The following is a 13,305-nucleotide window of genomic DNA, read 5'->3' on the forward strand; positions in this document are numbered from 1 at the left end:
AATGGTAATAAGAACAATCTAAGTAATAATCTAAGCAGATGGTTCGGACTGTAAAATGTACGCAATATTTTCTCAATTATTTAAAAATTTAGGGCAGTTTAGCTAGTTTCAAGCAAACTGAGTTCATGCGTATTTTCCTTAAATTAGTCATGAATCCCATCTTTTGCTATCTTTGTGGGGACCTCTATCACTTTTTGGTGTACTCAGCAAGTTCAGACTTTTTTTTTTTTTTTTTGAGCTATAGGTTCAAATTGGATTTTAGTTGATGTTCGGGTTAGGCAATAATTTCTGACAGTTAAGATTAAGGGCAAGGAAATGCATTATGTCAATGGATGTCCTCACATGTATAGCCATACAAATGTGTGTGTGTTGATTTTCAGGCTGGGAAGTGGCGGGCGACCATGTCCGGAGCGGAGCCGGTTCATCGGACGACGATTATCTTATCCTCAGCCTCCACCTGCCGGGTTTTAAGTGAGGATGCCCGAGAAGTTCCACAATGCGAGCAACCGCTTCATGGAGATGCCTTTTTGCTGTTGGCGCAGGGTACCGGCGTCGCTGGCGGGCATGAGCGGCGGCGAGGTGGCTCAGATCACCTTTGAGTTTGAGATGGTCTGCAGCGGCGACTGCGAGTTCTATTTTATGATGGTGAGCGCTCAGGAAGCCCGGGGAATACTTCCTTGGGGAGTATTGCCAGGCTCACTGGTTTTTGGCGCCCCCCGCAGGACGTGCACAGCAAGAGCACCACGGTGGTGGAGTCGTGGGAGGGCAGCAAAGGGCGCCAGTCGTATTCCCACAGCATGAGCAGGAACGACTCCGTCATCTTCACGTGGGCCTTCCAGAGGACCAATCACGTTCTGGATGTAAAAAAAAATAATAATAATACAAAGCTGCAATCAGGTGTTTCCACAGACACTAAAGTGTGAGTGGTCATCAATCCAGGTGCGCCGCTACGTGGGCGACAACGTCAAGATCTTCTCCATCCACGTGACCAACGTGCTGGAGGGCGTGGCTTCCGACTGCCGGGCCTGCGCCCTGGTGCCCGACGACTCCCGCCGGGCCGGCTCCTCCTGCGTGCCGTGCCCGCCGGGATTCTACATCCACGCCGAGACCAACCGCTGCAAGGAGTGTCCGCCCGGCACGCATCTGGCGGGACTCCACACCTATGGCCGCGAGGCTTGCGTGCCGTGCGGGCCCGCCGGCGTCAGCGACCGGGTGAGGGATCGCTTTTCAATCGCGTACCCCAATGTTGCCAAGGTGCTTTCTAGCTTTTTCTTACTTTTGCTTTTGTCGAAAAGTATCGTATTTTTGAGGACCTTAAGTGATTAGCTTAACATTAAGAGCACTGGCTATGAGTGTCATCTACTCATTTAAAAAAAAAACATAGCGCCACCTCGAGTACATTAATTAATTAATTCAAATTATTAATCACCAAATTTTACCTACTCATACGTCCTCATCAAAAATGTGACATTTTATAGTTGGAATAAATCATGACAACAAAATCTCTCTGTAGCGTTGTTCCGCCATTTTGAAATGAGTGCGGCTGACCAATAGCAGACCACCATCTCCATGAAGAGACGCCGACCAATAGCAGACCAGAATTGTAGTGACGCGTTGCAGGGAGGCAAGTGTGACAGCAACTGAAAATAAGTGTTATTACCTAAAAACGCCTTCAGATGGAGATGAAACAACACAAATACAGCCAAGCCCCTAGGGTCATGACAGTTGTTTTTGTCGCAAAACTGGGAAAATACCATAAAGAGGTGATGAAAAAACTCAGTATTCCACTTCCCAACATGAAAATAATGTAAGCCAGGGATGCTGTAACACTGGTGTCCACTGTATTTGGCTCTGCAGCACTATCTTGCATCACAAAATATATCCGGATTTATTAGAATTTTTTTTTCTTACAAAAGAATTGTATTTTTGATCATGGTGATGAAAACAAAACATTGAGCCAAAAAAAACAAAGTAAATCGGAAATGATTAGCTTTTAGCTGAATCGTTTTTTTTGGGGGGGGGGCTAAACTCAGCAAATTTTGCACACTGACGTCGGGCGTCGTGGCTTCCCAGGAGCACTCCCGTTGCTATAGCGACTGCTCCTTCTCGCACCCGCACGACAACCGCACCCTGACTTACGACCTGAGCGCGCTGAGCGACGTGGTGACGCTGACCCTCGACCCCAGCTTCACCACCAAGGGCACCAAGTACCTTCACCTTTTTAACATCAGCCTGTGCGGCCATCAGGTGAGCGCTTTTGCTTAATGGGCCGCTCTGGGATTCTGTGGGTTCTCCTTGCCACACGTGCGCGCGCAGGGAAGGAGAGCGGCGGTGTGCAGGAACAACCTGACCGACTTCAACAGCGTCTTCAGCAAAGACGAGCGCGGGCAGCCGGCCAACGCCGTGAACGGCTTCATCTGCCAGTCCACCATCATCCCCGCCGACGGGCGCGGCTTTCGGACGCCCATTTCATCGCAGTCCGTCTGCCTGGCGGACACCTTCCTCGGTACGTGGCTATTTCAAGTGTGGGGAGGGGCGCCCGTGTTTTGCTCGGATGTGGGATTTTTTCTGTTTGTTTTTTGCCAACAGGGGCGACAGTGGAGCACTTCCTGGACGGCGTGAACGCTCAGCCGGGGCTCTTCCCGGAAAACCCCAATAATATTCCAGATATTAACTTCTTCTACAGGTAGATAATGAAACGATGGACTTTTCCTTTATCCTTGTTACAAGTTGATTGACTTTATTGTCGTTTCAGGTCGACGCAGGCGACGGCTTCCTGCGATCAAGGCCGCAGTTCGGTCGTTGTGGTTCGCTGCGATCCCCAAAAATCCCAACAGGGAGAACTCTCCGTCCCCAGGTCAGTCAATGACATCGTTTCTTATTTCTTTCTTTCGTTCTTTCAAAGTGATGGTTCTAATGAACTGAATCGGCATTTTCAGTAAATACTGTAGTTAGGATACTGCTAAAGAAATACATTGGAGATTTTCTAATAGGGGGTGACACAAGGTAAACTTAACATAAGGGAAATAATAACCAAATTCCTTCAAATTTGTGAGAAGAAACAAAAATAAAATAGCTCATAAAAAAAATCAAATATTTAGTGTGAAGCTAGAAAAATATTTGAAAGTAGGCAAATATTCCGAAATAACAGTGGATATACAAGAAAATAATGTATTGCACAAAATATTAAGAAATATAATAGAAGAAATCTTAAGAAGAAATATTCAAAAATCTAAAAAAAATACCCAAGCATTGAGAGGCAAAATCTGAGATAAAAATCTCAACACAAGTACAAAAATTTGAGGAAGAAAAATCAATATTATGTAAAAATGCGGAAGTATCGGTAGAAATTAAAAGAAAAACATTTGGGAAAAATCTCAACACAAGTAAACAAATAAAATAAAATAAATAAAAAATATTCGAAAGAAATGGAGAAATAACAATAAGAACAAGAAATATCAATAGTTTAAAAACGAGTATTAAGTCTAATAGTCTACAAAAATATGAAATATATGGCAAAATGGTATTTATATGAGGCTCAAGCTGTCATAGATTCAGAAATAACTTTGGGAAAAAATAAAATTCAACATTCAATGGAAAACTACAGAAATATTTGAAAATATAAAAATATTTATTGCAAAAAAAAACAAAGATATAGCTCAAAATATTAAAAAGAAATTCTCAAATATATAAAAAATACATATGTATTGGGCTGATAAAAAATATTAGGCTCCCTCCAATTGTTAAAAAAAAATATCAGTGATACAAAAAATAAGGAAATAATTGAAAAAATAAATAAAGTCACTAAATACAATGAAAAGAAATAAATATATAGAGAAATAAATCGAAATATTCAGGCAATTGAGTGTATCTCTTCTCACGTGCGTCGTAGCTCCTGTCCTGCAGGAACCTGTGACGGCTGCGCCTTCCACTTCCTGTGGGAGAGCGCCAGCGCCTGTCCGCTCTGCACGCCAGACGACTACCACCAGCTTGACGGCGCCTGCAAGGGCGGCATCCAGGTACCCAACGCGCGTGCACGCGCACTACCCAAACACTTCATCTTCATCGCGGCCTCTCCAGGAAACCTTTTACTTGTGGAACGAGCCCAAAGTGTGCATCGGAGGCGTCCCGCTTCCTCCCAGGAGCTCCGCCCCCTGCGAGTCGGTCGCGCTGTGGCTCAAGTTGGGCGTGGGCGGCGGAGCTTTTACTGCCGCCTTGCTCGTCATCCTCACCTGCTATTTCTGGAAGAAGAACAAAAGGTGATGGACGGAAACGGAGGCGCGTCCTCGTATTTTGGAGCGCTCGTGATTTGCTCAGTGGCGTGACGTGCGCTCGCTCGCCCGCTCGCCCGCCGCAGGCTGGAATACAAGTACTCTCGTCTGGTGATGTCGGCAAACAAGGAGTGCGAGCTGCCCGCCGCCGACAGCTGCGGCCTGGACGAGGGCGACGACCCCGACGATGACGCCGTCTACGCCCGCAAACCCTCCCTGCTCCGGAAGCTTCGCGCCCTCGCCAACAAGGTGCGTTGACCCCGGATTGGGTTTTTCGACTTCAAAAATGTCGCTCATTATGTCTTGCAGCATGAAGTGGGAGACAGCAGTGAATCTGTGCAGCTTAACAGCTCGCAGGCAGACCGCTGGGTCCTGGGATAGTTGCGCAAAAGTCGGCCATTTGATCCGCCTCAAGCGTCAACTGCGTCGGGATGTTTGGGGAGGAATCACGGACCTCTTTGTATTTGGATTTTTGTGGAGGGTTGCGTATTTATATCACTATTGTTTATTCAAGTTGAATAAAGTTATTTATGACGGTTTCTCACTTGTCACCCAGCTGCAATAGCGTAATTGGCCGCCGTTTTTGAGAGGCGGGGTTTAAAAGGGTTGTCATTTGGGCAAATTAAAATCATGACATTGATCTGCCTTTGAAATGAGCTCTTTTGAAATCACGTCACGTGATTTCTGTTTTTTTTTATTGCTAAAACAGTCTACATCATTAGATAATGCAAAAATAGGAACAAAAATCAAAATGCAATAGATCATATCGAGGATCATACAGAAAAAACAATAAGAATGAAAACGATAGAAGAAAAGAAAAATAAGCAAATATACAAACGGTACATTAACTTAAACCAATCTGTTTAACTGCAAATTTCTTAGTTTTTTTAGCCTTATTTATTGTCTAATATTGAAAGAATTTAATCTCGTTATAGAACAGATTAAAAGATGAATTTCTTCCCGTAAATTTGCTGCAATAACTGATTTTTTTATATAAAAAATCTAGAGATGCACTTTTTTCTGTCTTATTTTCAACAAAGCAAAACAATACGTTCTTCCATGCCTTCATGGCATTCATTTCAATATTATTGTGAATAAAATCATAATAACTTACAGATACCAAAATCAATTAACTACAGTTTCTGGGCATTTATGACTAATGTACAGTTGTCAAATGCAATTTAAAAAGAAAAAAAAAAAAAAAAATATATATATATATATATATATATATATATATATATATATATATAATACACATACACACACACACACACTTACATACTGTACGTAGAATATTTCCGGTCATGTGGTACCGGATCAACTGTAACGTCTTCATCCGCCGTGTGCTCCGCCCTCCACACGTAAAGTCTCCTCCTCTTCAGTGAGGCCATCGTTTCAACTTTTGCAAGCGCTCCGTTGATTCCGAGACTTCGTCCTTTGTTTTAAATCGACTTTTCCTTCATACGACGCAGCATGTGAAAAACGAAGACTTGCAAACAATCCCCGGAATGACAAGCTTCACTTTATAACGCGGTAAGAAATAGTCCCTCTTTTCTCCTCCACGCTTGTTGTGATTTTTTTTTTTCTCGGCACAAAATCCGTTCGAAAGCCCTCCAATGTCGATGAAAAAAAGTGTTTTGTCTGCCCCGTTGTATACGTTTTCTAGTTGTTGTGAGTTTAAAGTCGAGCAAGGGGTGTAATGTTTCGTTTTTTGAAGCGTAAACTTTGTGAAGCCTTATTTGAAGTCGCCTCCCGTGACGTCACTTCGCAAGAGTTTTCTTTTGACAATAAATGAAGTTAATGATAGGTTAGGATGATGATAGTATTCGCTCTCTAAGCTCTTTTTTAGTCGCGTCGCGCATTAAGAACTAGTGGAAAAAGTATAAAATGGCCGCCGTTCACTTTAATTATGCAGATGAATCCAGATGCTGAAGCATCACTCATTGTCGCCATTGATGTTTTGCAGGCCGCAGTGTTTTCCCCCGTTAACACATTGAAGTGGTAAGTTTGCTGTGACGTCATCATGCTGAAATACACAAGATGAATTCTTTTTCAAACCGTCCAAATTCAGGTCCGGCGTTGCGCAAGATGGCTCGCGGCTGTGTCTGCTGTGTCAAGTACATGCTCTTCCTCTTCAACCTCCTCTTTTGGGTAATGGGGACACTCAATGGCAATGGGACCCCATTGCACCCGTGACAGGAAGTGAGTGACCCCAGTTTTTGTTGCAGCTGGGCGGGTGCGGCATGCTGGGAGTGGGCGTGTGGCTGTCGGTGTCGCAGGGCAACTTCGCCACGCTGTCGCCGTCCTTCCCGTCGCTGTCGGCCGCCAACCTCATCGTCACGCTGGGCACCGTCGTCATGGTTACGGGCTTCCTTGGCTGCCTGGGCGCCATCAAGGAGAATAAGTGTCTCCTGCTCAGTGTGAGTCAGCCGCACGTCCGTGTCGGGTGGGCGTCGCTGCCTATCGGGGTTGGGACGAGACGTCTCACAAGACATCCGTGAGACGATGTTTTTGTCCAGTAAATTAATGCTTAACTCATTCACTACCCTCAAAGATCCGTTTTATTTGCACAGCAAATCCAAATATAACTTGGCAGGGAGTAAATGACCATTACGCATATAATAAATACAATTTTTAGACTGATTTTTAGAAAATCCAACATTTTTTGTTTGAGAAACGATCATAAATACAGAAAACCAATTATAACACATTTATGAGTTATGTAGATTTACTCTGCCTTATAACAAACTGTGCCGTATAATAAAATGTTAGCTAGTACCAAATTTAAGCTGCGTCAACAAAACATAACAGAAACTTGATTTTTGTCATGTGTAAGCCGCAGAGGGATATTAGCTGCGGGTTAGAACATCAGCTATTTATGCAGAAAGAAGGATCCATGAAAGTTTTTTTTTTTCTTCAGTTTTTGTTTTTATTTGAAACTTTTTTTCAATCTTTCTGTTTATACCAACATCATGCCTTAAGCACAGACTGAACATGCCTGCATGTTTACAAACCAGAGTAGCACCAACATATAGTCACCATAACACCGACACTCCTTTTTATTGGATTGTGAGAATACTGCACCAACACAACAGTAACATGCCCGCTTGCATTTAGAAGTGGAAAGTTGGTGAGTAAAATAGCAGTTCAAATTCAAAACTGCTTGGATGGTATCTTCTGTCTCCCTTTGTTTGCTGGGAGATTGCCCTCTGGTGGCTAGTAAAATAGCTGCAGATAAACCGCATTGTGAGAAAAAAGTCGCTGAATTTACAGTGTGTCGTTTTTTTAGTGCCCTGAATTGGCAATTGAACTCGATTTCAGAATACAGCTGTATTGTTTCCATCCCGAGTCTCAACGAGTGTGTCGTTTATGCAGAAAAAAGTCAAATTGTGGATTTTTTTTTTTTTTTTTAAATCTCACGGCATTCTAATCTGGTTTTACTTCGGCTGTTGTAATTGTCCAGTTTTTCATCGTCCTGTTGATCATCCTTCTGGCCGAGCTCATCCTCCTCATCCTCTTCTTCGTCTACACCGACAAGGTAGGACGCGCTCCTGTTGGCGCCAATCCAAAATGAGTTTCTGAGCCTGGGCCGCTCGCAGGTGAGCGACAACGCCCGACGGGATCTGAAGGACGGCCTGGCGCTGTACAACACCAACAACAACGCCGGCTTGAGGGACGCGTGGAACGCCATCCAAGTGGAGGTAAGACACACGCTATTGTGGAAAAATCATGAGATGCGACATCCTGATGATGCGCCCGCCGCGCAGTGGCGCTGCTGCGGCGTGACATCTTTCAGCGACTGGCACGCGGCGCTTCAGCTCAACGCCGCTCCCGACAGCTGTTGTCAGCTGGTGCATTCTGGGTGCGGACGCAATGCTTCCAACGCCTTCTGGACACGGGTCAGTAGATACATTTTTTCGAAGAAATCGTTCAACCTTTTCCCTCTTATCAAGGATAATGTATGTATCTCTGTGTGTGTGTGTGTGTGTGGGGGGGGGGGGGGGGGGGGGTAAATCATTCGTTACTTTAACACTTGTTAAGTATGTATTCGATTAGTTGCGTACTTAAGAGCCTAATGTAATCCATTACTTCAGTACTTAAAAAGTGATTGCTTTAGCACTTGAAGTCATTGATTATTTGAGTAACCAGTTGCCCAATGTAATCGATTACTTCGCTTACCAGTGCCTAATTCGGTTAGTATCGGCCATTTTGAAAGGTAAATACTGGGATTATAAATCTGGACCCTTAAAAAATTACATGAGGTAATCAGTTACTTTAGTTTTTAATTATATACTGTAATTGACGGGTTTAGTACTTAAATGCCTAAAGTAATTAATTATGTCAGTACTTTGAAATTACCGTATTTTCCGCACTATAAGGCGCAGTGGATTATAAGGCGCACCCTCAATTAATGACATATTTTAAAACTTTTTCCGTATATAAGGCGCACCGGTTTATAAGGCGCACCCTCAATTAATGATATATTTTAAAATTTTTTCAATAGTAAATTCAAAGTAATAACAAAAATAACTCTAAATTCTCATTAGCATATTAACTTAATGTCAATATGAGCAACCTTGTTCAACTGTAAACACAGAAAAGAAACAGGTAAAGTTTACTTTATCAGTTCATTTCCCATCTACCAATCCCAATCTCAATATTGATCCATTTATAAGGCACACCTGATTATAAGGCGCACCATCAGCTTTTTTTTTTTTTTTAAAAAAAGGCTTTTAGGTGCGCCTTATAGTGTGGAAAATACGGTAATGACTAGCTTTTATTGAAGCAACTAGTTGCATAAAGAAATCAATTACTTGAGTACATAATTAAAATATAAAATAACCATAAGAAATATAATAATAAACTGAAAATAAAAATCAAATTTAGAAAGAGATGTAAATAAGTACCTGGCATGATAAATCTGGACCACTAAAAAAACGTTAGATCCCACTCTAATACTTAGCAGATTTTATTGGTAACGATTGACGGAAAATTTCGCATCGGTTGTACTTGGTTCTTGAAATAACGGAGTATCTCCGTGCGCTGTTTCAGGGCTGCTTCGAGAAGGTGGAGGAGTGGCTGGATGAGAACAAGCACCTGCTGGGAACCGTGGCCATGTGTGTGTTGGTCATCCAGGTGGGCAAGAACCGGCGCCATTTGGTGACTCCGCCTAATCAGCCGGGTCGCTATCTTGCAGCTCCTCGGCATGGCCTTCTCTATGACCTTGTACCAGCAGATCCACCGCGCCGGGAAGAAATACCAAGCCTGACCCGGTACACTTACACTACGCCATATTTACACCTCTTTTTTATACAACATAGATTTTTGTTTGCATTTATTACAACGAGTACTCACTTTGATAAGTATTTTAGCGTCCCGATATGTTCAATAAAAGCACATTTTTCCTTATATATGCAAGAGCACAGCAATGCCTTGAAATACGCATTCCTCGTAAAAAGAGAGCCGTGTTTATCGTAGATTTTGGACTATTGATCCCGGCTCCTGGTCCAAATTTTATGATCAGAATGCTACCTCGTGCCTTTTAACTTCTTAGATATTATTATTGTTGGATTACCATTTGTGGGTAGTAAAAAAAAAAAAAAAAACAACTGCAGATAAGCCATACCGGACTATAAGCCACGGGGGCTCAAATGATGAGAAAAAAATTGCAGATTATAGTTTGACATTTCCAGCCATGGAATGTAAACAAAAGTAATTTTGCTTTAGTTTAATGGACTTCACACAATGACTTGGCTCATTGTCAATGTAACGGGCTGCTTTTTGGGGGCCAACGCGCCTTTTCACAAGGCCAGCGTCTTGTCGTTGTCGTAGACGACGTCACCTTTGATCACCACGTAGCGGATAAGCTCCTGATGTCCGCCCAGCTGGTAAATGAGATGTTCCCACCTGTTGACAGATTCATCGGGCACAGCCGCTCTCTTATAGGAATCACCCATGCCATTTGTGGCACCCTAGGTCAGTGGTTCGCAACGTACTTTTCCATGCCGTTCCCCCCTGTGAAATATTTTGACGGCCAAGAACCCTTTAATCATGATGGCAACCCTATAAAACAAGTTCTTGCAAAGGAATCACTGGAACACAACTGGGCAAAAACTTGCTTCACGTTCCAATTAATTTGCTCTCGATCTGAAAAGAAAACTATCGCGTCGCGCCATTGTATTTGATTTGCTGATGCCTGCAGGAAACGTGTCCCAATGTCATATTTGAGAACCACTGGCCTCGGGTATTAAAGAAGAGTAAACAAATAGGTGAGGTCCCTGACGAAAAGGATGACTGGAGCTAGCTTTACCGCGGGGCGTTGATGACCAGCAGGTCGCCTTGTTTTCCCGCCTCCAGCGAGCCGTGCGTGTGCGAGCGTCCGAGCGCGTAGGCGGCGTTGATGGTGGCCGCCGCCAAGGCTTCAGGCATGGACATCCTCATGTTGACGCAGGCCAGGTGCATGACGACGGGCTTCAAACGGGGAGAGCGAGATAAGCATGAAGGGGCCGCGGCGTTCCCAGCGCATTTGGCCCTCAAAACTCACCATGGAGCAACAGTACGCATTGGGGTTGAAGTCACTGCCCAGGGCCACGATCACGCCTGCGTCCAACATGGCGCGCGCCCGCGGTTGAGCTAGCCTGGAAGTACAACGCATCAATTTAAACATACGGCCCCTCAGGGAGGATTCATCTGGCCCGCGAGATCCTGAAAAAATGTGTAGGACCAAATCCTTTAGCGTGTGCTTTTTTGTCACCTGAGAATGTACGCTGTGGTGGGCAGCAGGACGGCGGCGGTTTTGGCCCGGGCCATGGCGGCGATGCCCTGATCGCTGGCTTCCTCCAGGTGGCTGACAGCCAATGCCCCCAGTTCGGCCCCTAGCTGTGCACCGAATGTTAAAAAAAAAAAAAAAAAAAAAAAAAAGGGTACGCAAGCCAAGCGGACGCCAACCTGGGCGGCATCCATGGGGTGCAGCTCGTCTCCGTGGAAGTTGGCGTTGAGGCCCAGCTCCTTGCCGGCGAGCAGGATGGCGCGCGTGGAGGGCACGTCGAAGACGCCCTTCTCGCAGAAGACGTCGATGTTGTCCACCCGCAGCGTCCCTGCCGCCATGTGGGCCTTCAGCGCCGGGAGTTGAATCTTGAGGATGTCCTGGGTGGCTTCTTCCACGCTTTTCCCTCTTGAACGCAAGTACCTTGGATCTTCAGAGTTCCTCCAGAAAAGCTCAGGCTGGTTCCTACCTGGGCACGGCGTGGGCGCCGCAGTACGTGGAGGAAATGCCCATGGGCAGAGTGCGGCGGGCTTCCTCCGCCACCTCCAGCATCTTCATCTCGGTTTCCAGCTCTAAGCCGTAGCCGCTCTTGACCTCCACCAGGGTGGTTCCGGCCCGCCTCATGCGCTCCAGCCTGCCGCTCAGCGAAGCCAGGAGCTCGCCGGCGGGCGCCGCCCGCGTTCGCTCCACCGTGAAGTGGATGCCGCCCCCTGCGCGGTGCACGTCCATGTAGGTGGCGCCCCCTAGCTGCGGAGGAAACTGTCAATCGGCCTGGGCGTCGCCGCGTCTGCCGGCTTACCTTCATGGCAAACTCGTGGACGCGGTCGCCGGCCCAGATGGGGTGAGTGTGCGCGTCCACCAGACCTGCCGTCCGCATCGTTCTTTCTCATGCTCGCTCTTTCGCCAATTGACGGGCGGATTAAGGCGCTCACCGGGAAGGACGCACATCCCCGTGGCGTCGATCACGCGATGGAAACAAGCGCCGGAATATTTGGACTCCATCGCGTCGGCGGGACCTACCGCTTCAATTAGGCCGTCGCTGAGCAAAGCAAAAACGGTAATGTTCAGAATAACAAATTGTTATTGATAAATTGATATTTAGAAATATCATTCAAACTTCACCCTTGAATTTAAAACGTTGCTGACGAATTCAATACAGTACATTTTTTATATATTAAAAAAGACATTAAAAGTTATACTGGAGGTTAAATGAACAACAACGCAATTTAAATGAACTTTAACATGAGGCAGTTAATTTAACAAAAAAGGAAACATGCGAATGCTTCTTTTTAAGAAAATTATCAGTGATAAAAATCCAGTTTTAAATGCCGATGCATCTTTTTTTGCAGTAGCCAACATTATCCTATAGGGGCGCTGTTGGATCCCAATCGACCGCAGAAATTCGCCCTGAAAAATCCAGTTATCACAAGAATAACATGAATTTATTTTGGCTCGTTATTTTTCCCACTAACCTGCCGACGACGACACTTGCGTTGTGGATGACGTGCACGTCGATGTCGCCGTCGCCTTTTGTCAGGTATTTCTCGCCATTGTTGCAAATCACAAGCACCTGCCGAGCGTTTTTCACCAAGAGTTTGAAAGCGTCCGCCGCCATCGCTTCTCTTTCGCGAGCTTTCAGGCTGCTATTGCTCTTCAACTAATATTTGAACAGGAGCGGTCGAAGTTCGCAATGGGAGGAGGCGCTAAAACATTCCAAAAATTGTAAGCAGGTAAGCACGTAGCAGTCGGTCCAGATGAAATCGAACCTTCGCAAAAGAGCAAAGTGCAACAATTGAACCTAGTCCGAAAAAAAGCGAAATAGCGATGATTACAAGTCCGAGTGGAGTACATCGTTTTTTGTTTTGTTTTTTTAAACATGTATGTTTAGGATTGAAAGTTTATGACAGATGTACTCGCGTTAACTAGTGTTGGGAGTAATTCATTTTTGTTTGCACTCTGGGTTTTTAGTCGTAATTCTCAAGGCTGGATACACAGTCTTCCCTCGTTTATCGCGGGAGTTACGTCTTGAAGAAAAAAAACTGCTTAAAATTTGGTACGCTTTAAAAAGCTTTATAAGAAAAAAAATAACTTCCTGCATACATATGCAGATGAAAAAAATAGCGGTAACATTAGATGCTTTTTTTCTTTCTCAAGTCAATTTTATTTATAAAGCGCACTTAAAAAGACCGTAGTCAACCAAAGTGCTGTACAATAAAAATAAAAGTGCAAAATAGAAACCAGAAAAAAAACAACACATAAAACATACAA

General features: G+C 44.7%; 3 protein-coding genes across 4 annotated transcripts in view; 2 read left to right on the top strand and 1 right to left on the bottom strand.

The window, feature by feature from the left end:
- Window positions 1–4,810, top strand: part of LOC148405725 (endosome/lysosome-associated apoptosis and autophagy regulator family member 2-like) — an 11,398-nt gene extending 6,588 nt beyond the window's left edge. The window contains exons 11-22 of the mRNA XM_088406908.1: window positions 381–471; window positions 543–645; window positions 723–860; window positions 940–1,212; window positions 2,074–2,247; window positions 2,317–2,506; window positions 2,590–2,686; window positions 2,756–2,857; window positions 3,893–4,019; window positions 4,081–4,259; window positions 4,358–4,520; window positions 4,581–4,810. Coding sequence (XP_088263034.1) covers window positions 381–471; window positions 543–645; window positions 723–860; window positions 940–1,212; window positions 2,074–2,247; window positions 2,317–2,506; window positions 2,590–2,686; window positions 2,756–2,857; window positions 3,893–4,019; window positions 4,081–4,259; window positions 4,358–4,520; window positions 4,581–4,652 — 1,709 coding nt within the window. The 3' untranslated portion in view covers window positions 4,653–4,810. The remainder of the gene's footprint in view (window positions 1–380; window positions 472–542; window positions 646–722; window positions 861–939; window positions 1,213–2,073; window positions 2,248–2,316; window positions 2,507–2,589; window positions 2,687–2,755; window positions 2,858–3,892; window positions 4,020–4,080; window positions 4,260–4,357; window positions 4,521–4,580) is intronic.
- Window positions 4,811–5,609: 799 nt separating this feature from the next.
- On the top strand, window positions 5,610–9,682 carry LOC148405726 (tetraspanin-9). The gene is made up of 9 exons (XM_088406143.1): window positions 5,610–5,804; window positions 6,238–6,272; window positions 6,343–6,422; window positions 6,500–6,691; window positions 7,735–7,809; window positions 7,871–7,972; window positions 8,039–8,170; window positions 9,324–9,407; window positions 9,469–9,682. The coding sequence occupies exons 3-9, from the start codon at window positions 6,360–6,362 to the stop codon at window positions 9,538–9,540; spliced, it is 720 nt and encodes a 239-aa protein (XP_088262269.1). The 5' UTR covers window positions 5,610–5,804; window positions 6,238–6,272; window positions 6,343–6,359; the 3' UTR covers window positions 9,541–9,682.
- Window positions 9,683–9,984: 302 nt separating this feature from the next.
- Window positions 9,985–12,707, bottom strand: amdhd1 (amidohydrolase domain containing 1). Of its 2 annotated transcripts, none has more exons than XM_088406141.1 (9): window positions 12,510–12,707; window positions 11,970–12,076; window positions 11,837–11,901; window positions 11,507–11,784; window positions 11,220–11,460; window positions 11,026–11,150; window positions 10,816–10,909; window positions 10,582–10,742; window positions 9,985–10,178 (listed from the first exon to the last, which is right to left on the bottom strand). In XM_088406141.1, exons 1-9 carry the CDS (start codon window positions 12,650–12,652, stop codon window positions 10,073–10,075), a joined length of 1,320 nt encoding a protein of 439 aa, XP_088262267.1. In that variant the 5' UTR covers window positions 12,653–12,707; the 3' UTR covers window positions 9,985–10,072. The 2 variants fall into 2 exon arrangements, with proteins under 2 accessions (XP_088262267.1, XP_088262268.1); XM_088406142.1 differs by having other exon boundaries at window positions 11,220–11,445; window positions 12,510–12,706.
- Between the last annotated feature and the right edge of the window lie 598 nt (window positions 12,708–13,305).

Source organism: Hippichthys cyanospilos, chromosome 22 (assembly GCF_059441005.1).
Source record: "Hippichthys cyanospilos isolate Australia breed blue-spotted pipefish chromosome 22, RoL_Hcya_1.0, whole genome shotgun sequence".
NCBI classification, from domain to species: Eukaryota; Metazoa; Chordata; class Actinopteri; order Syngnathiformes; family Syngnathidae; genus Hippichthys; species Hippichthys cyanospilos.

Bases quoted from the DNA above. Each gene is read 5' to 3' on its own strand.
- LOC148405726 (XM_088406143.1), top strand. From the start codon at position 6,360: ATGGCTCGCGGCTGTGTCTGCTGTGTCAAGTACATGCTCTTCCTCTTC. The intron at 7,973-8,038 runs GTAAGACACACG...CCCGCCGCGCAG, and splicing joins GGAACGCCATCCAAGTGGAG to TGGCGCTGCTGCGGCGTGAC. The intron at 8,171-9,323 runs GTCAGTAGATAC...GCGCTGTTTCAG, and splicing joins CCAACGCCTTCTGGACACGG to GGCTGCTTCGAGAAGGTGGA.
- amdhd1 (XM_088406141.1), bottom strand. From the start codon at position 12,652: ATGGCGGCGGACGCTTTCAAACTCTTGGTGAAAAACGCTCGGCAGGTG. The intron at 11,902-11,969 runs GTGAGCGCCTTA...TGCGGACGGCAG, and splicing joins GGGGATGTGCGTCCTTCCCG to GTCTGGTGGACGCGCACACT. The intron at 11,151-11,219 runs GTTGGCGTCCGC...TTCGGTGCACAG, and splicing joins ACCCCATGGATGCCGCCCAG to CTAGGGGCCGAACTGGGGGC.